General features: G+C 30.9%; 3 protein-coding genes across 5 annotated transcripts; 1 reads left to right on the top strand and 2 right to left on the bottom strand.

The window, feature by feature from the left end:
• Positions 1–39: 39 nt before the first annotated feature.
• On the bottom strand, positions 40–13,836 carry LOC145744706 (ribonuclease 3-like). The gene is made up of 28 exons (XM_082562626.1): positions 13,031–13,836; positions 12,762–12,881; positions 12,075–12,134; positions 11,754–11,821; positions 11,630–11,667; positions 11,476–11,533; positions 10,994–11,111; positions 10,711–10,848; positions 9,364–9,500; positions 9,074–9,210; positions 8,541–8,659; positions 7,472–7,724; positions 6,670–6,860; positions 6,101–6,223; positions 5,762–5,884; positions 5,175–5,244; positions 4,874–4,995; positions 4,241–4,478; positions 3,926–4,028; positions 3,106–3,221; positions 2,606–2,763; positions 2,244–2,452; positions 1,966–2,099; positions 1,399–1,519; positions 872–947; positions 759–805; positions 277–378; positions 40–196 (listed from the first exon to the last, which is right to left on the bottom strand). Exons 1-28 carry the CDS (start codon positions 13,684–13,686, stop codon positions 156–158), a joined length of 3,876 nt encoding a protein of 1,291 aa, XP_082418752.1. The 5' UTR covers positions 13,687–13,836; the 3' UTR covers positions 40–155.
• Positions 13,837–14,432: 596 nt separating this feature from the next.
• Positions 14,433–15,862, top strand: LOC145744972 (death domain-containing protein CRADD-like). The gene is made up of 2 exons (XM_082562955.1): positions 14,433–14,750; positions 15,181–15,862. The coding sequence occupies exons 1-2, from the start codon at positions 14,462–14,464 to the stop codon at positions 15,513–15,515; spliced, it is 624 nt and encodes a 207-aa protein (XP_082419081.1). The 5' UTR covers positions 14,433–14,461; the 3' UTR covers positions 15,516–15,862.
• Positions 15,797–21,166, bottom strand: LOC145744971 (rabenosyn-5-like). Of its 3 annotated transcripts, none has more exons than XM_082562952.1 (10): positions 20,930–21,166; positions 20,012–20,140; positions 19,571–19,671; positions 19,428–19,470; positions 18,490–18,651; positions 18,143–18,342; positions 17,872–17,942; positions 17,223–17,415; positions 16,961–17,157; positions 15,797–16,749 (listed from the first exon to the last, which is right to left on the bottom strand). In XM_082562952.1, exons 1-10 carry the CDS (start codon positions 21,060–21,062, stop codon positions 15,993–15,995), a joined length of 1,986 nt encoding a protein of 661 aa, XP_082419078.1. In that variant the 5' UTR covers positions 21,063–21,166; the 3' UTR covers positions 15,797–15,992. The 3 variants fall into 3 exon arrangements, with proteins under 3 accessions (XP_082419078.1, XP_082419079.1, XP_082419080.1); XM_082562953.1 differs by lacking the exon at positions 19,428–19,470 and adding an exon at positions 19,184–19,223; XM_082562954.1 differs by lacking the exons at positions 19,428–19,470; positions 19,571–19,671.
• Positions 21,167–21,214: the final 48 nt, after the last annotated feature.

Here is a 21,214-nt window from a genome sequence, read left to right as displayed (position 1 = left end):
CAGTCCATATTATCTATATAATATAAAATGAGAACAAAGTACAGGGGCGTAAATGAACTTTATTTTTAGGGGTAGCATGATTGAATAATAACAAAAAATGATTAACAGAAATTTTTTAGAAGTTTGTTTTTAGATTTTAAAATAATTTGGAATGGTCAAGCAAGCCTTGTTTTTTTCGACAAAGGCGAAGAAGAATCTAAAAAAATAAAGGGTTTTAATAACCAAGTTTACCTAATTATAATGTTATTATTATTAAATAAATAATAAATAGGTTACCAGATTTAACTTCAATTTTCTTTAAGTTTTTTCTTGGCTTGTAAGGTAAATCATGCTTAGCTGCCACATATCTTCGTTGCCATTCTAGTTGGGGAAAGTTATCTGTAAAATAAGAGCAATTTTTTTTAATAAAAGTGTAATCTTAGTTAAATATTGTTTGTTGCCAATAACATTACCGGAAGCGTGGTGTAGTGGTAAGAACACTTGCTACACCACCATGAGGTCGTTGGTTCAATCCCCACTGATACCATGCTGTAGCGCCCTTAAGTGAGGCGCTATAAACGGTTTAAACTCCTGCTGAGCCAGCACTTAATCAGCAGCATAATTACCAGACAATTATAATCTCTATAATATCCCAAACTGCTAAAAGGCAACTCAAGACTCGGTCGAGGTAACTGATGTTACTCTATGTTTAGGTCGCACATTCGACCTTCCCACATCGAGGATAAATATATTTACACAAAAAAAAGACATTTACTTACACTCGTTCAAGGCGGATCTAGCAGCTTCTCTTTCTGCTCTTTGAATACTAAAAAAAATTTAAATATTATAAAAACGTTCTCAATTATTTTTAAAACATTTTTTTAAAACCAACCTTTCCCCATTTCCTTTCCCAATTTCTTTTCCCTTAAAGTAAACTGAAACGACATATTTTCTTGCATGGGACGGACCTGTATCAAACGTGGATTTAAAACACCAATTACAAATATGTAATACTTATAAAAATATATAATACTATTCCAAAATATAACTTACATTCAATTTAAGAAATCTATAAAATTAAATAAAAAGCATAAACTTCAACTGGTAGCAGTGGTAACACTTGCTACACCACCATGAGGTCGTGGGTTTAATGCCCAATGCTCTCATGCTGTAGCGCTTTTAAGTTATAAACAGTATAAAGTTCTGCTGAGCCAGCACTTAATCAGCAGCAAACTTTCATGGCAATTTTAATATCTTTACTATCTTAAACTGCCAAAGGCAACTAGAGATTGGGTCGTAGTAACTAATGTTACTCTATGTTTAAGTCGCGCATTTGACCTTCCCACAACTAGGATAAAGATATATACAAAAAAAAATAACCACAATTTTTTTAAATAATTAAATTTATAATACACCAACCAGTTTGGTTTGATATTTTATAAGTTGGAAGCTGGGGTTCTTTTCCTTCTTGCCTTAAAGTTAAACAACATTGTTGAAGACAAGATTTTGGATCATTCCATTCTTGTGTAAGAATAAATTCCTGAATAAATATAAGCTTTTAAATAAATAATTAAATAAATCAAATTTGACAATTTTCAATAAACGAGGTCTCTCTAAACTTCAGCAAATAAAAAAAAAATTTTTTAATAGGTAGCTTAAAACAATTAAAAAAGTGTAATAGTTGTTTAATATTTTTAAGAAAGTCATTGGATTGGTATAAATTTTACTAAGAATATTACCTAAACTTAATATTAGTAGTCGATTGCCGTTCTACAAATGCATTTTAATTGTAGTATTATGGTTGCAACTGGCTACTAATATATGCCTGTGTTAAATTATTCATAGCATACCACAAATGGCATTTTTATTTTAAAGGCCTTTAAGTAAAACATACATATTTATAGATTAAAAAGCCTTCTTTTATGTATTTATTTACATACTCACTAACATACAAAAAACATTAATTGATTTTCCACTTGTAATTACCTTAAGTCTTGGGAAAAAACAAACTTTCATGAAGGCTTCAACATATTTTAGTCCTTTATCAATGAACAATGCTGCTACAAAAGCCTCCAGTAAGTCTGCCAAATTTTTCTCTCGCCATTCCGGCACTCTACCTCCTTTAATTGTAAACAAGAAGCAACAACATTAAATACAAACCAAATATTGAGCAACTTGCATGATAATCTTTATTAAAAAGATAGACGAAAATTTAATAAATAAAACTATATATTTTAATTGCTTTAAGCAAATAAAAAGCATACCAGACTGTTCACTGTCTAGATTACAAATCACAAATTGGGGCATGCCCAGTTCAGTTGCCACCATGGATTGTGTCCTCCCATTAACCACTGTTGCTCTAAGAAGAGTTAAATGACCTTCATGGTGAGTAGGGTAAAGTTTAAACAAGTAACCTGAAGCTACCAAGTTACAGACAGAGTCACCAAGAAATTCCAACCGTTGATTGTGGCCACTAAAGTATTACAAATAATATTTAAAAAATTGTAAATATTTAAAATTATATTTTACAAAAATATGTTCGACATTCTTTTTCGTCATTGTTTTGTATTAAAAAAAAAGGAAAAATTATTCAAGAAATTTAAAATTTAAATTTTTAATATCTTACTGTGTTAATAAATTCTCGTGTACATTTCTCCAGGTAAAAGCTTTAGCAAGAATTCTGATGTGGTTGAACTCAACACCGATTGAATTTTCAAACTCTGTTAATTTTTGAAGAATTGGAATTTGAGGAATTTGATGACGATCGGTTCCTTTTTCTTCTTCCTACAAAAAATCAGTTTTAATATTTTCATAATTTAATTTAATACCGGCAGCATGGTGTAGTGGTAACACTTGCTACACCACTACGAGGTCGTGGGTTCAATCCTCACTGCTCTCATGCTGTAGCGCCCTTGAGTAAGGCGTTATAAACTCCTGCTGAGCCAGCAATTAATCAGCAGCATAAGTATCGGGCATATGTGATCTATAGAATATCCCAAACTGCTAAAGGCAACTTGAGACTGGGTCGGAGTAACTAACGTTACTATGTTTAGGTCGCGCATTCGACCTTCCCACATCGAGGATAAAGATATATGCAAATACAAAAAATACAAATTTGTAGCGAACTTGTAGTTGATGTAAAGGCAAATTTTTCCAAACATTTTGTAACTCTGTGGTCTCCCATAAAAACTTTCCAAATAATTCACGAGCTTTATCCAAACCTGCCTCCATATAAATAGCACCTAAAACAAAAATAATTGTGGCTATGGTAGCTGAAAAAATCTTAGTGGACGGGGTACTGTTAAGAACTTGAAAAAAAAAAACATTTTGGAATAATTTACTACAAAAATGTTTTTTTTTTTAATTTTGACTTTTTGCACAAAAGCTTTAGGTGTTTACCATATAAGTGAAAAAATAAAATTATTTTAAAATAAAAAGCGAGCTCGATAAAACCACTAAAATCAATTTGTCATTTTTTTTAATGTACCAATATACTAAGCTTTATAAATAAGTTTAATTTTCTGTATTTCTTTTAAATTAGGAATAAAAGTATAATTTACAGTGTAAAAATTAAATTTTTGTTTTTTTTCAAGTTACAAAGTTCTAACAGTTGGGCAACAATATATACAGCACTCTGACAGCATGATGTAGTAGTCAGAACAATTGGCTTCACTACATGAGGTTCACGGTTCGATCCCCACTGCTCCCATGCTTTAGCGTCCTTAAGTAAGGTGCTATAAACAGTATGAACTTCTGCTCAACAAATACTTAATCAGCAGCTTAATTATTGGACAATTATAATCTATAATATCCCAAAACAGTAAAGACAATTTGAGACTGGGCTCGAAAAACAAAAGTTACTCTATGTTTAGGTTGTGAAGTCGAAAAATGTCCTACATTAAGAATAAAAAAATATTTAAAATTTTAAAAAGTATACAACACCTACCCATCAAAGCCTCAAAACAGTTTGCCATTGCATGTCTTAAATCAGCTTTTCTACATAAATCGGGTCCATGTGCATATAACATGTATTCATCTAGCCTTAATCTCTGTTGAAATTTATACTTATTAAAATGTTTTTATTACAAATTAAAAATAAATCAAATACAACTTAAACTTATTTAGTAAATGCACATAATCCTAAAAGTGCAGCCACCAAAAAACAATTATATTAAACCTTCGTAAATTACAGTATGACTTTTAGGTATTTTTATTACAAATTTTCAAATTAATATGTATCTAATTTTTTTACAAAACTAACCTCTGCCAATTTTGCAAGATGTTGATTGTTAACGAGGACAGTTCTAAAAGTTGTCAGGGCACCTTCAGATAAATCAGGAAACATAAAAAACAAGTGAATTGAAGTAAAGTAACCCACAACAGCGTCACCCAAAAATTCTAATCTCTCGTTATGTTCAATTGGGGATAACACGGGTCTTTGTTGACCCAAGCGAGCCATGATTCGAATTAAAGTTGTGATGCCACGTTTTCTTGTGTATCTAAAAAAAAAAATATTTTTCATTTTTTAAGTTCTGAACATTTCAATGTTTTTTTCGTACATATCTTTATTCTCGATATGAAAAGATCGACTTCACGAACTAAAGATCGAGTAAAAACAGTTGCCCCGACCCAGTCTCAAGTTACCTTTGGCAGTTTGGGATAATATTGATTATATTTGCCCATCTATTAAGCTGCTGATTAAGTGCTGGCTCAGCAGAAGTCCAGACCGTTTATAGCACCTTACTCAAGGGCGCTGTAACATGAAAGCATAAACGATTGAACCCACAACCTCATGTAGTGTAGCAGTGTACTGATTATTCATTATAAAGCATATGGCAAAATATATTGTTGGAACTTGTTTAAAAAACCTTAGGTAACACATAAAAGTACTTACTTGTAGTGGATGGAACTGTCTCCATATTTAGGCAATCTTAACCCACAGTTTGAAAGTGCATTTCTAACATGATCCGGGTTTAAACCAAAGTTCATTTGACAACTTGGATGGTTCATGGCATGCTATAGAGTAGAAATATATTTTTAAAATTTAAATTTAAGCCAAGTCATTATTTGAGATTTTCAACTGTGACATAGGCAAAAAATAAAAAAGAGAAAAAATGTTTTGTATTTTACCTTAATTAAATTAAAAATAGGGTTTTTAACAACAATTGTTGATATTTATTAACATGTTAACTTACACTTAACCATTTTCTTTCTTTAAAGTGATATCCAATTCTGTCTTCTAAATTTCTTAAGCAAAGATGATACCTAAAAAAATATAAATAAAACTAAAATTTAAGACAGAAATTTTATTATGCAAATTTGTAATATTCAACACAATTAGTTATAGGACCTCCAACAAAAAATTAAGTAACATGATCGTTTTTTTTTGTACATATATCTTTATCATCGATGTGGTAAGGTCGAATGCGTGACCTAAACATAGAGTAACATAAGTTACTCTGACCCAGTATTAAGTTGCCTTTAGCAGTTTGGGATATTATATAGATTATAATTGCTCGGTAATTATGCTGCTGATTAAGTGCTGGCTCAGCAGGAGTTTGTACTGTTTCTAATGCCTTACTCAAGGGAGCTACAGCATGAAAGCAGTGGGGATTAAACCAACAACCTTATGGTGGTGTAGCAAGTGTTCTTACCACTAAACCATGCTGCCGGTCTAATATGATTTGTAGAAGTTTAAGTTTTAAAAACTAATGTAACACTAACATTTGAAGTTATTTGAAGCCTTATGAAGATGGGCTGATCAACAAAAAAGTAAACTTACCTTAAATGGTGAGTAAGGACAGGTAGCAACATAGCATGTTGACAAATGTCAGAAAATATTCCTGTTCTTCGAAATCCTATACTACTTAGTTCAACAGTAACTTCTCTTTGCATATCCTTTGTTCTAACCAAAAAAAGTTTGAGATTTTAATCATAATCATAAATGTATATATTTCCATATATTATAAAAACATGAAAGCAACACCTGAATAACTGCTTTACAAATTTAGAATTTGTTTTTTAGGTAAGAAACCTACACCTTAACTACACAAAGCAATGTTTCAGTATTTTTTTACTTGCAGAGTTTTACAAAAACATAATTATAAATTTATAATTCAACCTTCTAATTTGTTGTAATGCATTCTCGCGTTCCCTCAACTTTTGTTTATCGCTAGTTTTTACTTTTGGAGAATTTGCCATAAGATGCCGCAACTTTAAATAGGCTCGCCAAATTCTTTGATATCTATTAATAAAGAACAAGTAAAAAATCAAGTTATTAAAATGTTTTTTTGTCGTTTATTATTGTTGTTTATTAACGGCAGCATGATGTAGTGGTAAGAACACTTGGTACACTACACACAAGGTCGTAGGTTCAATCCCCACTGCTCTCATGCTGTAGCGCCCTTGAGTAAGGTGATATAAATGGTGTGAACTCCTGCTGAGCCAGAAATTAAGCAGCAGTATAATTACCAGGTAATTATAATCTATAATATCCCAAACTGCCACAGGCAACTCGAGACTTAGTCGAAGTAACTGATGTTACTTTATGTTTAATTCGACTTTCCCACATCGAGGATAAAGATATATACAAAAAAAATTATCCTTTGTCTTAAACAAACAACTGTAAATTTTAGTAATTTTTTAGTAGAATGCTATCAGACACTTTTTTAATGTAATTTCTGTACTTACGTAGGGTCACCAGCGTAACTCAGATTAGCTGGTCTTATTCCAAAATGAACAATCAAGGGATATCTTTCGTCGACTGGATGATACTGCTCCGAATCAGATGACTCCACAGGTTTGCGATCGTAACGATCTAATTGGTCTACTCGCAAAGAGCTTGGTCGCTTTCCAGGGTAAGTTACAATCATTCCTCTTATCTAAATATTATTTTAAATAATAATTATTTTGATTTTCAACTTTTACAGCAAAAAAAACAAGAAAACAAAAAAGTGGTTGTCATGAGAAAATAATTTAGAACAACATTAAAGTAACAGATACCAACACATGTTTTCTATAAGTTTAAAAATATAATTATCACAAAAAATGTAGGAATAACTGTAAACTTTTACACATAATTTCTCTTTAAAAACACTTAAATACATTAAAAATAATTCCAATAAACAATGAACATATTTTTTTTGTATATATCTTTATCCTCGATGTGGGAAAGTTGAATGCGCGACTTAAACATAGAGTAACATCGGTTACTCCAACCCAGTCTTGAGTTGCCTGTAGCAGTTTGGGATCTTATAGATTATATTTGCCCAATAATTATGCTGCTGATTAAATGCTGGCTTAGCAGGGGTTCGTACTGTTTATAGCGCCTTACTCAAGGGCGCTACGGCTTGAGATCAGTGGGGATTGAACCCACGACCTCATGTGTAGTGTAGCAAGTGTTCTTACCACTACACCATGCTGCTGGTCAATGTAATGCAAATAACAAATAATAAATATTACAGGATTTTTAATCAGTTCTAATATTACCAACCTTACTAGTATAATCCAACCAATCATTGTGAGGACATTTCATTAAATCATCCAATTCACTTTCTTCTACCAAAGGTTTATCACTTTCTAATAAATATTCAAGAACTTTGCTCAGTGACAAGATTTCTTTGCCATTGTCGGGCAAACTTCTGACAAATCGAGGATAAAATCGAAATTTTTTACACTGTCCTTCGTCTGTGTTTTGATATTCTTCAGATGTATCACTAACCCAATCATAAAGCTCCAAAATTTCTCTGCAAATTTTTACAATTTTTAAAATGCAATTATTATTTAATTTTTTTTAGAAAAAAAAAACTAGTTAAAAATACTGGTGTTGCTTGTTTAAAATAGCAATTTCTTTTAAGTTTGTTGCTGGCTAATTAGTATAATCTAAAGATAAATTTAATTTTTTTTGTAAAATAAGCGTTTTTTTCTGCAATTTTTACATCTTTTGGTGCAAAGTCAAATAAAGGGTACAACAATAAATTGGCATTTTTTGGGGGCCCACGCTTAAAAAGAAGTTTTAAGTTTTAACATCAACAATCTACCGGCGGAGTGGTGCAATGGCACTGGCAGCGTGGTGTAGTGGCACCGCCAGCGTGGTGTAGTGGTAAGAACAATTGTTACACTACCATGAAGTCGTTGGTTCGATCTCAACTGCTCTCATGCTGTAGCGCCCTTGAGTGAGGCACTATAAACGGTATAAACTCCTGCTGAGTCAACAGCATAATTACCGGGCAATTATAATCTCTATAATATCCCAAACTGCTAAAGAGAACTCGAGACTGGGTCGGAATAACTAGTGTGACTATATGTTTAGGTTGCGCATTCGACCTTCCCACATCGAGAATAAAAATATATTTAAAAAGTAAAATAAAAGATATATACAACAAATACTTTTTTTTGAAGGCCCATGCTTAAAAAAAGTTTTAAATTTTAACATCAATAGTCTAAATTAAATCTTTTTTATGTTTAAAGATATGTACAAAGTCAGACTATTCTACTTTGTAAAAATTAAATACTTTTGTTGGTGGATACTTGCTATAAATTTCAAAAAATAAACATTTTACCTGAACAGGTAATCATGAAAAAGATCAAGACCTCGAATACAAAAGTTTTCTGGGGGGGTTTCTTCTATCAAGTATATTGTATACCGAATATGAAACCTTATAATATCACACAATGGAATCTAGAAACAGCAATTTAAATAAAAATTAAACAAAAGTTACTACTTATTTACTTAACCCACAAGTTTTTTTTTTTTGTATATATATTATCTTTAACCCTGATGTGGAAAGGTCGAATGCGCAACCTAAACATAGAGTAACAACAGTTACCCCGACCCAGTCTCGAGTTGCCTGTGGAAGTTTGGGATATTATAGATTATAATTGCCTGATAATTGAGCTGATGATTAAGTGCTTGCTCAGCAGAAGTTTGTACTGTTTATAGCACCTTACTTAAAGGCGCTAAAGGATGAGATCACTGGAAATCAAACCCAGGACCTTGTGTATGATTGGAGAGTGTTCTGACCACTACACCACGCTGTCGGCAAGTTACAAAAAATCTTTTACGTTAAAATATATAAAAATATTTTAATATTACCGTATCCAATGGAATGTGAGAGAAAATAGAAAAACCTTCAAACATAAAGTCATTTCCTCCATGTTCAATAAAAGTGGGTAAAGCACTCATAAAGTTAACTGCTGGCCCAACAGTTACCCGATAATGATACATTTTACCTTTAAATTAATATTTGTATTTTAACAAGTAACAAATAAAATTTGTGAAAAACATAAAGTATTCGTAGCACTATTAGCTTAACTTAATTTTACTTAAAAAATTTACAAAAAAAAAAAAATTAAAATTGTCATTAATATTAAATAAGAAATCACCAATATTGTTTCTCATAGGATGGCAAGGTATAGGTTTGTTCTCTCCAGGATAAATATTATGTCGAATTCCCTTTGATCTTGATGTTGTGTTGCATCTACACAGCGGTCCATCATTCGCTTGTTTTGGCTCATTATACCTAATTAAAATGCAAAATTTAAGCAATGAATATCATTCGGTAAATTTTAAGTTGCAAGGAAAGCATACAAAACAGCATAAAACAAAAAAATAATGTTTAATTAACAGTACGCTGAGTAGGCCAAATTATATTTCATTATACTGGTGGCCAAATGTTTAAATCCCTTCAACTAAACCCATACCCCTTGTTTCCCATCTTTTTAAACTCACTTTTTCATTTGACCCCCTTTCATTTAAAATTTGTCATTTAAACTTTCCACATTTCAACCTCCTATATCTTTACCCCTATTATTCAAATACTTACAATTCTTCTAAATTAAGTGGTTCACAATTAAGTGAGGTACAAATGTAAGGGATTTAAACACAAGGATTTCAAGTAGGGATGGGCCAATCGAATCCGAGTCCGAGTACTCGGCCCGAGTATTAAGCATATTTTAATACTCGTGCTCGTCGAGCATTTTTTAGTACTCGGACGCCGAGTAATAATTTGTCATTTAAGATCGTATACGATTTATTAAACATAAAAAAACACGAGGTTTGCCTTTTTCTAGTAATTTTTAATCTACTCTTATTTATATCACGTTATTTAAGCAACAATTGCGCAACAAATACACTTTTTACTACACTTTTTTACTAAATTTTACGCATAATAAATTTAAGACTTATACATTTTCGTTTGGACTTAAAATGATATTGCTATCAGCGGTAAGTGGTTTTGCCAACGTTGAACACTTTATAATCCATAAATACGTGTTTTTTGGCAAATTTTGCAGTTTTAAAATTATGCGGGAAAGATTCTCGTGAACAGTTATATACGTTTAAATGACGTCATGACCGAGTACTCGAACTCGGCCGAGTATCGCGACAAAATACTCGGGCTCGTCGAATTCGAGTAATTCGGATTTCAGCCCATCCTTAGTTTCAAGTTAAGGGGAGTTTAAATAAATAGTTTAAATAAATGGGTTAGCTGTAAGAAATGCATAAAAGTGTGAAGGAGCTAAAATAAAAGGATTTAGGTCTATGGGGTTCAGTTGTAAAGTGTTCAAATGTATATTAATTGAATAAAGGGTTGAGATGAAAGAGGCTTAAATAAAGGGGACATACGTAAGAATTATAAAAAATAAAGAAGTCAAAGTGTCATTAAATCAACCAAAGGCCTACTTTAATAATAAAATTCAAACATACATACATGACATATGTAACAACCCTACCATAATTCCTTATGTAGTCTATCCTTGTGCGCTTTAAGTTTTCTGATTGTGTTGATAAGTTCTCCTGTCTGATCAATATCTTCCCCATCTTCTATTTCATTTTCAAATAAATATTGGTGTAACTTGCCAATAGAAAAACTATAATTAAAAAAAAAATGGGAAACTGTTGTTAAATATTAAAATATTAATAAATATTTTTAGAACAAATTCTTTTTTAATATTTCTTTTTTCCAAGAAGAAAAGTTTAAAGACATTTTTTTTTTCAAATTTAATTTAAATTTACTTGGGAATAGCTGGTTTGTGTTGTTCAATGTATTCCTTTAAGGTTAATTCCTTTTCTTTTGCACTTGAGAGAAGCTTTTTAATAATGGTGTTGGACTTTATTCGTTGATGGCGAGTTACTTTAAAACAAATATTTTTTTAAAATAGTGACACTTTAAAATAACCAGCGTGGTGTAGTGTTAAGAACACTTGCTACACCACACATAAGGTCGTGGGTTCAATCCCCACTGCTCTCATTCTGTAGCACCCATGAGTAAGGTGCTAAACGGTATGATCTCATGTTGAGCCAGCACTTAATCAGCAGCAAAACTATCGGGCGATTATAATCCATAATATCCCAAACTCCTAAAAGCAACTCAAGACTGGGTTGGAGTAACTGTTGTTACTTTATGTTTAGGTCACGCATTTGACCTTCTCACATCGAGGATAAAGATTTATATATACAAAAAAAAATAGTGACACCAAATTACAGCTGATTCTTACACGTAATTTTGCTTTTCCAGTTTTTGATCATCTCAAAGTTAATTTCAATGCTCTTATTCTAAAAATATATTTTTACAAAATTTAAATGTAAAAAGTTGAAACGAATACAGTAAACAAATTTTTAAAAACATAAATTTAACAGAAAATATTTTACAACGCTTGGGTTGTCTTCCAAGTCATCTTCTTGACAATCTAAAAAAATTTTGTACAAAATAATAAAAAACATTAATGTTTACAGTCTAACAAATATCTAGTAAGACGATTATATAGGTACCAACCAAAAGCAGGAGGAACTGGTGTAAAGGTTGTTAGTTTGTTGTGCCTTTTAGCTAACTTTAACTCAAACCTAAATTTATTGTTTAAAATTAAAGTTATATGTCTATATGTAGTATAAAGTTATATGTCTATATGTAGTATAAAGTTATATGTCTATATGTAGTATAAAGTTATATGTCTATATGTAGTATAAAGTTATATGTCTATATGTAGTATAAAGTTATATGTATAAATTTTTTATCAGCCATAATAGATTGACAATCAATTGTTAGTACTATAATTTATTCTTCTTATTAAAAAAATATCAGTGGCAAATATAAAACCTGTCATATAAACTTTTCAACTTGTCTGTTCCCTCTACTGAAGAATCAGAGTGCATTATTCTGTCAAAAATTAAGTTTTAAATTTGCATTTTAAAAATAAAAATTGGCTTATAAAAGTAATGAGAAAACTGAAAAGGTAACAAAAACAAAATTAATTAATTATCTAAAATAATAATAACCTATTATTAGACATAGTGATTTTAAAGTCAGAGAAAAGGTATTTTTTTGTATATATTTTTATCCTTGATGTAGAATGTTCAAATGCGCGACCTAAACATAGAGTAACATCAGTTACTTCGACCCAGTCTCGAGTTCCCTGTGGCAGTTTGGAATATTATAGAGATTAAAATTGCCCGGTAATTATGCTGCTGATTAAGTGCTGGCTCAGCAAGAGTTTATAGCACCTTACTTAAAGGCACTACAGCATGAAAGCAGTGGAGATTGAACCCATGACGTCATGGTGTGTGCAGCAAGTGTTCTTACCACTACACCACGCTGCCAGTTAATATTATCAGAGAATGTATGTAGTAAGAGTATACAAATATATACTATAATCCAAAGAAACTAATAAAAATTTAAAGAGGACCGTAGAAGACAATGAGTTTATTAAAGGACCGTAAACCACTACACATGGTCTCACATTTATTAATAAAAAGGAGTAAAATTAGCAAACATTTTTAAACTAACCTTTTATATAAATCACCATGTTGTGTACTTTGTGTATAACTGGCTTTCAGCCTCTCAATTTCTTGTTCAACATTTAGTTTTGGTTCAATTATTTCTATGTCATCATCAGATAGATAATCACTAGAATTTTTTTTTTAAAGAGTCAATACTATTTTATATACAAAACTCAAGCAACATTGTTAAAAAACGAAAATAAATTTATATAATGCAATTCTATCAAATTAGGTTAAGGTGCTATACTGCTTTAATAAAAATAAAATATTTTATACTTGGATTTTGACAAGCTTGTTACTGAATTAGAATGTTTTCTTTTGTTTGAATTTCCACTATTCAAATCAAGCTTAGAAGATTCCCTTTTTAAAGGTAAATCTGAACTATCTTTATTCGAAGAAAATGAAGCCGAAGATTTTCTTTTCAAATTAAGATTTTCCATTTTTTTAGAGTCAGTTTCAGAACGTGTTTTAGATGAATCATAGAATTTATGTCTTGCAATATCACCTTGATCTCTAGTACCATCCCAAGGAACGGCATGTCTATCCCAATGTCTTGTTTCCTGTCTTATATGTGGACGAGGAAAGTTGTTAAAATTTGGAGGTGGACCCATGCCCCTTCCTGGAGGTGGAGGATACATATTAGAATAAAAAGCTGGTCTGGGAGGTCGTGGCCTTATCATTTGTGAAGTTCTTTGATAATATCTGTCATCTTTTTCCCACTGATGCTCATTTCTTGCGTAAACTTGAGGATCAAAAGACCTTGGTGGCGGAGGTCTTCCATAATTAAAGTTAGGTGGTGTATGATGATATGAATCAGGTGTATTTTGGTAATTTGGATCAAAAGATGATGGGTGGCTATTCGGGGGTGGATAAAAATGTGGTCTCATGTCAAAATTATTTCGCCCTCCATTAGGTGGAGGAGGTCGAGACATTTTGTAAAAAATCTTTTTTGCAAACTGTTAAAAAAATCTATAAGTGTAGTGTTGTCTGCTCTCTTTGAATCAAATTGATGTTTGTTACCCATGTATAGCATGTGCAATGTTTGCCAATATCACTCGTATGTACAGCACAATCTACCTAGACTTAACACTAAAACATATAGTATTGATTTTTACGTAAACAACACATGCAGACACGTGATAAAAAATTATGACATTACTTTGTCCAGTAAGTATTGATTGTGTAGCAAATTTAATAAATTTAAGTTGCCCCTGATGTTAACCCTGTTAATTGATACAAAAATATAAAATTCTGGCTAACTTTTGCCAAAAATAAACGCTGAATTTACGTAATGTCTATAAAAAAGATTTTATTACCTAAACTTGCCCTTAATATAAAGCGGAACTAAATTGTTTAAAACATATGGATAATACGGAGAAAATGCTTCGCGTAGGGATTTAAAGTTCCCATGCGAAAAGAGGTTGTCAAATAGAAACCGCAAATTCTATATACAAGTTATAGTTGAAGGTGGAAAAATATGTAAACGCCTGTCAGGAAATTGATTATAATTCTTTTATAAATTCAAAATTTTAATGTTTTTCTATATAAAAATAAAAAAAGTTCATACGAATTCCTCCAAAATCAGCTGCAACTGTAAACCTCTTGTGGCACATTGCCATATTTTAATCTTATTGTGACCATATCTCTTGGCTCGGTTACAACGCCCTGTGCACAAACAAGAACTTCTCTTTTATTTTAAATAGAAATATGTCTGTTGATTCCATACTTAAGAAACATAGAAAAGTTATAATATCAAGTATTGAAGAAAGCTCCAATGTGTATGAACACCTTTATAGTTATAACGTTTTGACTGAAATACAATATCAAATCGTACAGGCACAAAAAACTCAAATTCAGAAAGCAACACAATTGTTTCATTACATTTACATGAATGGACAAAATGGTTTTTTTAAGTTATGCAAAGCACTTAAGGAAGATTATATTTGGATTTATGATGATTTAATAAAAGAAGCTAATTTAAATGGGATTTTTGAAGGTACGATGTTTCATGGGACAATACTAAAGTAGGGGGTGCGGGACCTTACAGACCGTATGTAATTGTTAACATAAATTCGCAGAATGCAAGATAGAACGGAATTTTTGTACTTTTCTGCGGGATGATTGCTGTATTTATTTAAATGGCTAAGGGGTGGTGAGGTGAGGAATTGACTTTAAAGACCAAGAAATGGTGCGAAATTGAATATAAAGCACAAGGGAAGATTGGGGAAGGGTATAAGAATTCGATCCTTTTCCGCATTCAGCGTTTTTTGTTAACGTTTAAATACGACCTCTGTATTTCCCCCACCCTGCAACTTCCTGCATCTCGTATTTTAGTACTACCCGTTTCATGCTTTTAATTTTAAGTGAAATTTCATTAGTGTAAATAAACATGTATGCATTACCAGTTAAAATCTTTGATTTTTTAGATGAAAATGAACAACATTCTATAAAAGAAAAACTTAATTTAATTCCACAAGAAATTTTAAATCTTGTCCCAAATGAGCGCCAATTAATGCAAATCAGCAAGGAACTTGTTCAAATTGATTGGAAGGAAATTTTGTATGAACTTGGGCTTACCACAAGTACAATAGAACACTGCAAACACAGTGATTGTGAAACATCGCAATGTAGAACTGGCCTAATAAAGTGGTTAAGACAAAATGGCGATAACGCAACATTTTTAAAATTGTTTGAGGCAACTAAAAATGCAGAAATACCCCAACGCACGAAGGAGAATTTAATAATGATTTTACAAACCTGATAACTATACATTCTTGGAAAAAATATAAGAATATTTAAGTTGGTAAAGTGAAACATAGTTCAATAAGTAATTTTTTTACATTTTAATACCATTATGTTGTGTTAATTGCATTAGGTTTGTTAATAATTTTAAAAAATGTCTGCATTTTTTTACAGTTAATTCGTGATTCTGAATGATTTTAGAAATCATCTATTTTTTTTTTAAATGCAATGTTTATGCTTTTTTTTAAAGTGCACTTTTAAGTTATAAATCCACCTGCTACAAAACAACACTATGTTAACTCTTTTTATTTAATTTTTATTAACACAAAAAAGTGATTTGTTCTAATATATGATTAAAGAAATTAACACTTACACAACAGTTATTATGATCAAATAAATAAATAAATATAAATAATTGATAAAACCTAAAAATCGAATGAACAAAAAAAGAATTAAAAATCATCAACATAGCAGTAGCATACTACAAAAAAAAAAACTAATTACTTTTATTATACCAGCTTTGAAGTTCTTTTAGATTTTGGCGCAAAATATTTGCCTCGTCCGTTTTTCGCATTTTTACGGCCTCGTCGAGACATTTAGAGATATAACAAATTTGCTGTAACATAGGGTCATCCGTTTTGGTTCCACCTGGATGTTTCAAGGGCACTTTCTTTTTCAATTTCTTGCTTTCCATTAGAAAAGGATTAAGTTCTGCTAAATCTTCTTCGTTCAATAAAAATGGATTATTTTCAGGGTTTTCCCTTTGAAAACTGGATCCATTGTCTTCCATCAATGGGTTAGAATTTTGTTGCAAAAAAGGATTTGTGTTGACAACTAGTTTAGATTCTTCTTTATTGTTATGATCATAAAGAAAAGGATTTTTTTCTTTTTTATTTTCGAATTGAATTTTTCCATTTTTGGCAGAATTTCGATTTGCAGTTATGCCGACATTTGATCCGGCGAATGCTCTTCTTGTTTTTTGCATCCTGTGCTCCGTTTTTAACTCCTCCAGGTTAACATTTAAACTTCGCACTTCCTCATATCTTCCAGCTGATTGAGCCTGTGAGATCATTTGTTTAACATACAGAATTTGCTCCCAGATTGGACCATGTTCATCTTCATCAATGCTGGATGTACGCTCTTGGGATGCAGGTCGATCAAAGTTACTAGGAGCATCAGCAATCCAACCATCGTCTAAAACAATTTTGGAGGAAGAGGAAAAAGAAACGGCGTCCTCAGTTGCCCATGATTTTCTAGAATAGTGAAAGGAAAATTATTGCTTATTGTTATCTGTTTAACACTATTTGGTGATTTTTTATTGTAATTATATTTGTATTCTGCAAAACACAAATACATTCAACTTTGTAAAAATAAAATAGATAAAAATGTTGCAGATTCATAAAACTAGTACAGTAATAACATTTCATTCACTCCAAACTGTAAAAATGTAATTACTGTATATACCTGTTTTTTTCAGCATCAGCCTCTTCCCTTTCCCTCTGTAGTTTTTCCAGTTCTTGTTGTCGCTTTTGTTCCTCCCTTTCTCTCTCTGCTTCTTCTCTTTGTCTTCTTAACCTTCTCTCTTGCTCTTTTCTTCTCTCCTTCTGAAGAACTTCCAGTTTGGGTAGTGAGGGCAGAGATTGGAGGGTAAGCATGTTTTCCTATATTAAAGTTAGTATATTATTTAACTCAATTGACAAAAACATTGTTATTAAAAAAAACTTACCTGAAGATAGGAGTGGGCAGCACTTCTTATTGCACCATGCAATCTTATTGTCCCATTAGATGGTGGATTTTGTTCATCACCAATATCTAAACTTGCAATTTTTTTTGATATCACGTCCATAGTTTCATACAATTTCATCATCTTAAATCGAAGGTCGTTGGCCTTGTTCAGTTCATATTCTTCTTCTCCATGGCTAAACAAAATAAGTTGAAATAAATATATGTAACTGTTTACAAAATAAGGACAATACTAAAGTACGGGATGCAGGATAGTGCGGGACCGTATGTAAACGTTAACATAAATTCGCAGAATGCGGGATGGAACCGAATTTTTGTACTTTTCTGCGGGATGATTGCTGTTTTTATTTAAAGAGCTAAGGGGTGATGAGGAATTGACTTTAAAGACCAAGAAATGATGCAAAATTGAATATAAAGCACAAGGGAAGATTGGGAAAGGGTATAAAAATTCCGTCCTTTTCAGCATTTTTTGTTAACGTTTACATACGGCCTCGGTATTTGCGCATTCCGTATTTTAGTACTACCCAAAAATAAGACTAATTTTTTTATTAATATCATATAGAACAAAACATTAAAGTAAATTTTATTTATTAAAAAATTTAAACAGATGTTAAATAAAACAGAAAATTTACTTAAGTGAATCCGCCATAACTTGATAACTAGGAGCAAATTTGTTGGCAGAGTTAACTGCTTCCCTCAATTTCTAAACATCAAACAAAGGTCATTCTATAAACTTTAACTAGTTTAAGAACATAAACTCACTGCTTTTTAAAGATGGTAAGCTATTGGAATTTGTGACTAATATTTAACTATTTTTTAAATATTTTGATACCTGGAACAGGTGTTCTAAAATACAAAAATTTAACGTGACTAATTATTTTACATAGATAGAATTTATCTTACCTCGTATAGAAGCACAAGTAAAGGTTGATGGTTTTCCTGTTCTATTTTGTTTTTTCTTCTTATTAAAACATTATGACAATCCGAACAACATCTTATTTTTAAAACATTGTCAATTTTGTTTGAAGTTGAAACATTTAACACTGATCGACTCCGAGGTCGACTTGTTAATGTTGTTTTTCGCAAAGTTTGAACTAGTTCGTCTTAAAAATTAAAAATAATAATTAAAAAAAACAAAATTATGATTTTTGTGTTACTAAAGAAAAAAAAATCCATTTTTTAAAATTAACTAAACACTAAATTAGTTTTAGTAAAAGATAACAAGATTAAAAAGTGATAGACCGAAATACCTGCAAGATCAAAAGACACAAACATTGAACATTTCGTACACATGATAGCACCACAGAGTCGACAATGATGTCTTCTTCGTGTGACCATGAACTTGTCACCACAAGTAGGACAAAAAGGAACATCTTCGTCTTTAACCCACGGGACAAGGGTTTGCTCAAACTCTAATTTTAACAAATATAAAAATTAAATTAAAAAAATCCCTACAAAATTTGTTTAATTTATTTTATTAATTAATGTAACTTAAATTTTTGTTAATATTTAATATTGTGAACAAACACATGCTATTATTATTTTAAACACAAAAAACATGCATTAATATATGATTAAAATTTTGTAACATAATTTAAAGAAAAAACATGAATGTTAATAAATTCTTAATAAGTAAGCAACATAATCTTAAAAAGCAAGCAACATAATCTTAACACCCACATTTATTTTTCATATTGTATTGCAACATAAAATAAGGTTTAACTTAATGTCTATTTCAACTTTTAAATTAAACATTCCAATTTTACTAAAGTATAATTATGGCTTACATGATGTTTATTTAGTTTTTCTAATTTTGATATTGCTTGTACGTATATTAATAATTCAAGTTTAATATTTAGCTTTTAAATTTTGGTCAAATAAAAATTAAAATAATTAAATTCATGCTTTTTATAGGCCAATATAAATCATCTTGTATATATATACCTTTGCGTTTATTGCTCTGTATATCTTCAGTTATAAGTAGCTTAAAAATATAAAAAACAGCTAATACAATATCAAAAATAAGATGTTTTTAATGCTATTCTAATCGAGGCAATCATTATACAAACCATTTCAAAACATCATATTTTACAAAAAAAATATAATTTATTTTATGAGTAGTGCAAAGCCCAGACTAGAATGCATCATGCAATTTTTATCTATTTTTAAGTCGAAACAATATTTCTACCTCGAGAATTTCCCTTTCTTGTTAATTTAACATTGCCTAAAAGCTAAAAAGTTGGCAAGTATTACAGATTTTAACTAAATGTAAAAAACTCAATAGCGTTTAGTTGAAGTTTATGGCATAGCACAAAGTTATTTGTAATTTACCTTGTCAAGTCTAATTAGAACCTTATTAGATTCTACTACCAATCTATCAATTCTTGAATCTCTTATTTTCTTAAATTTATCCAAGTGACTTCGTTGTTTACCTATAGTATAGCAAATTTATATATTAAAAATGGCCAAGAAATGAAACCCTAGCCAACATGTAAAATATTTAAAAAAATATTAAATTGTGTATGTAATTATATATATTTTTAGAATATTGAATTTTTCTGGATATTTATTTTTATTAAGTTTGATTTGCCTTTTGCAAGTGTGAATATTAAATCAGCCTACAAATAGGTTATTTAAATGAAAGTTAGTACTGTTTATATTGCATTAAAGGTGCTATGATATGGTGGCAGTGGTTATCATACCAAGAGCTCATGTAGCAAAGCCAAGTGCTCTAAGCACTACACCATATTGTTAACAAGACTTAACACCCACCAATTTCTTGTGGTGCCCAAATAGCTTGCTCATCATGCACAAAATGTTGCTGACTTGAAGAGGGGTTAGCTGAAAGTTGAAAACTCTCACCTCGTCGTAATATACGGCCTTTGGCTTTGCTAAACAGACCTTTAATGAAACAATAAAAAAAGTTTTTAAAGATTATTGAATCAAATGAACTTTACAACCTTATCATACATTTATAACCCCAGTATTGAGTTGCCTTTGCTAGTTAAGTGAATTGTTAAACTTGCAATATAGCCTGTTTATCTACTTAATATACACTATAGGATGCTTACTGTGCATACAAACCGCTCCTGATAAAATGTTAGTTTGTGCAAATTATAGAAAAGGTTAACATACTTCTATTTTTCATAAAACATCCAATTAGCGCAATGAAAAGTAATTAGATAAAGACAATAGAAAAAAAAATTTCTAAATACTATCACTGAAGAATAAAAAACTGAAACATTTATACTAAATTTACAATATTAAAAACATAAATTTTAGTATTTAGGTATTTTAAGGTTTTTTGTATTTAGGGTGACTAAGGGTATTAACCAGAAGAGGGTTAAGGCTGGGGTTAATAAATAAAAAGTGTCCCAGTATCTGTATTTGCTTTTTTAATTAAATGATATTATCCCTGAATAAACGGTCAACTTGTGCCTGAGTTGTCCTGTGTAGTAAATGGTCACTTCTTGTGTGGTCTTATGTGATCCTGTGTGGCTCTATGTGGTCCTGTGCGTCCCTATGTGTTTCTGTGTGGTAATTAGTACGACCCCAAAAATGTTGTTTATCGTGATTATTTTGCAATTGTAAGAAAATTCTAATTAGAGAAATTTAGTAACTTAAAGAGCCTACAAAAAGTTTATTACGAAAGTTTATGTAAGTCCTTTAAAAATAACAAAATATAAACACCTTTTATTTGGTTAACAACAACTTTGTCCTCGGCAGAATGGGCCGACTCAAAATGAATTTGAAGTTTGTGAACTGATCTTAAGTCCTGGTGGCATATTGGACATAGGAAACCTTCCATAACTTCATCCTCCATTTTAATTTACTACTGCCTGATTGCAATTTGATATCAAAATAAAAGAAACACGATTGGCTTACCAGAAAGACAGATAATACAACAATTCTAACTCCGTTTTTCTGCCAGAGAGTTGCAGGGAAAGCTGCAAGCAGAGAGTTTTGTTTGGGAAA

The sequence above is a fragment of the Corella eumyota genome, chromosome 3 (genome assembly GCF_963082875.1).
Source record: "Corella eumyota chromosome 3, kaCorEumy4.1, whole genome shotgun sequence".
Taxonomy (NCBI): domain Eukaryota; kingdom Metazoa; phylum Chordata; class Ascidiacea; order Phlebobranchia; family Corellidae; genus Corella; species Corella eumyota.
The sequence above is the reverse complement of the archived record's forward strand: the minus strand, read 5'-3'. Positions and strand labels throughout refer to the sequence as shown.

What these genes read in the sequence shown, in the direction of transcription:
- LOC145744706 (XM_082562626.1), bottom strand. Translation starts at nt 13,686, where the DNA reads ATGTCTCGACCTCCTCCACCTAATGGAGGGCGAAATAATTTTGACATG. An exon ending in CACGAGAATTTATTAACACA is followed by an intron (nt 2,453 to 2,605) that starts GTAAGATATTAA and finishes GTAATACTTTAG; the next exon opens with TGGCCACAATCAACGGTTGG. An exon ending in GGGAAAGGAAATGGGGAAAG is followed by an intron (nt 806 to 871) that starts GTTGGTTTTAAA and finishes AATTTTTTTTAG; the next exon opens with TATTCAAAGAGCAGAAAGAG.
- LOC145744972 (XM_082562955.1), top strand. Translation starts at nt 14,462, where the DNA reads ATGTCTGTTGATTCCATACTTAAGAAACATAGAAAAGTTATAATATCA. An exon ending in TTTAAATGGGATTTTTGAAG is followed by an intron (nt 14,751 to 15,180) that starts GTACGATGTTTC and finishes TTGATTTTTTAG; the next exon opens with ATGAAAATGAACAACATTCT.
- LOC145744971 (XM_082562952.1), bottom strand. Translation starts at nt 21,062, where the DNA reads ATGGAGGATGAAGTTATGGAAGGTTTCCTATGTCCAATATGCCACCAG. An exon ending in GTTATGGCGGATTCACTTAA is followed by an intron (nt 17,416 to 17,871) that starts GTAAATTTTCTG and finishes TATTTTGTTTAG; the next exon opens with CCATGGAGAAGAAGAATATG. An exon ending in GCTGATGCTGAAAAAAACAG is followed by an intron (nt 16,750 to 16,960) that starts GTATATACAGTA and finishes TCACTATTCTAG; the next exon opens with AAAATCATGGGCAACTGAGG.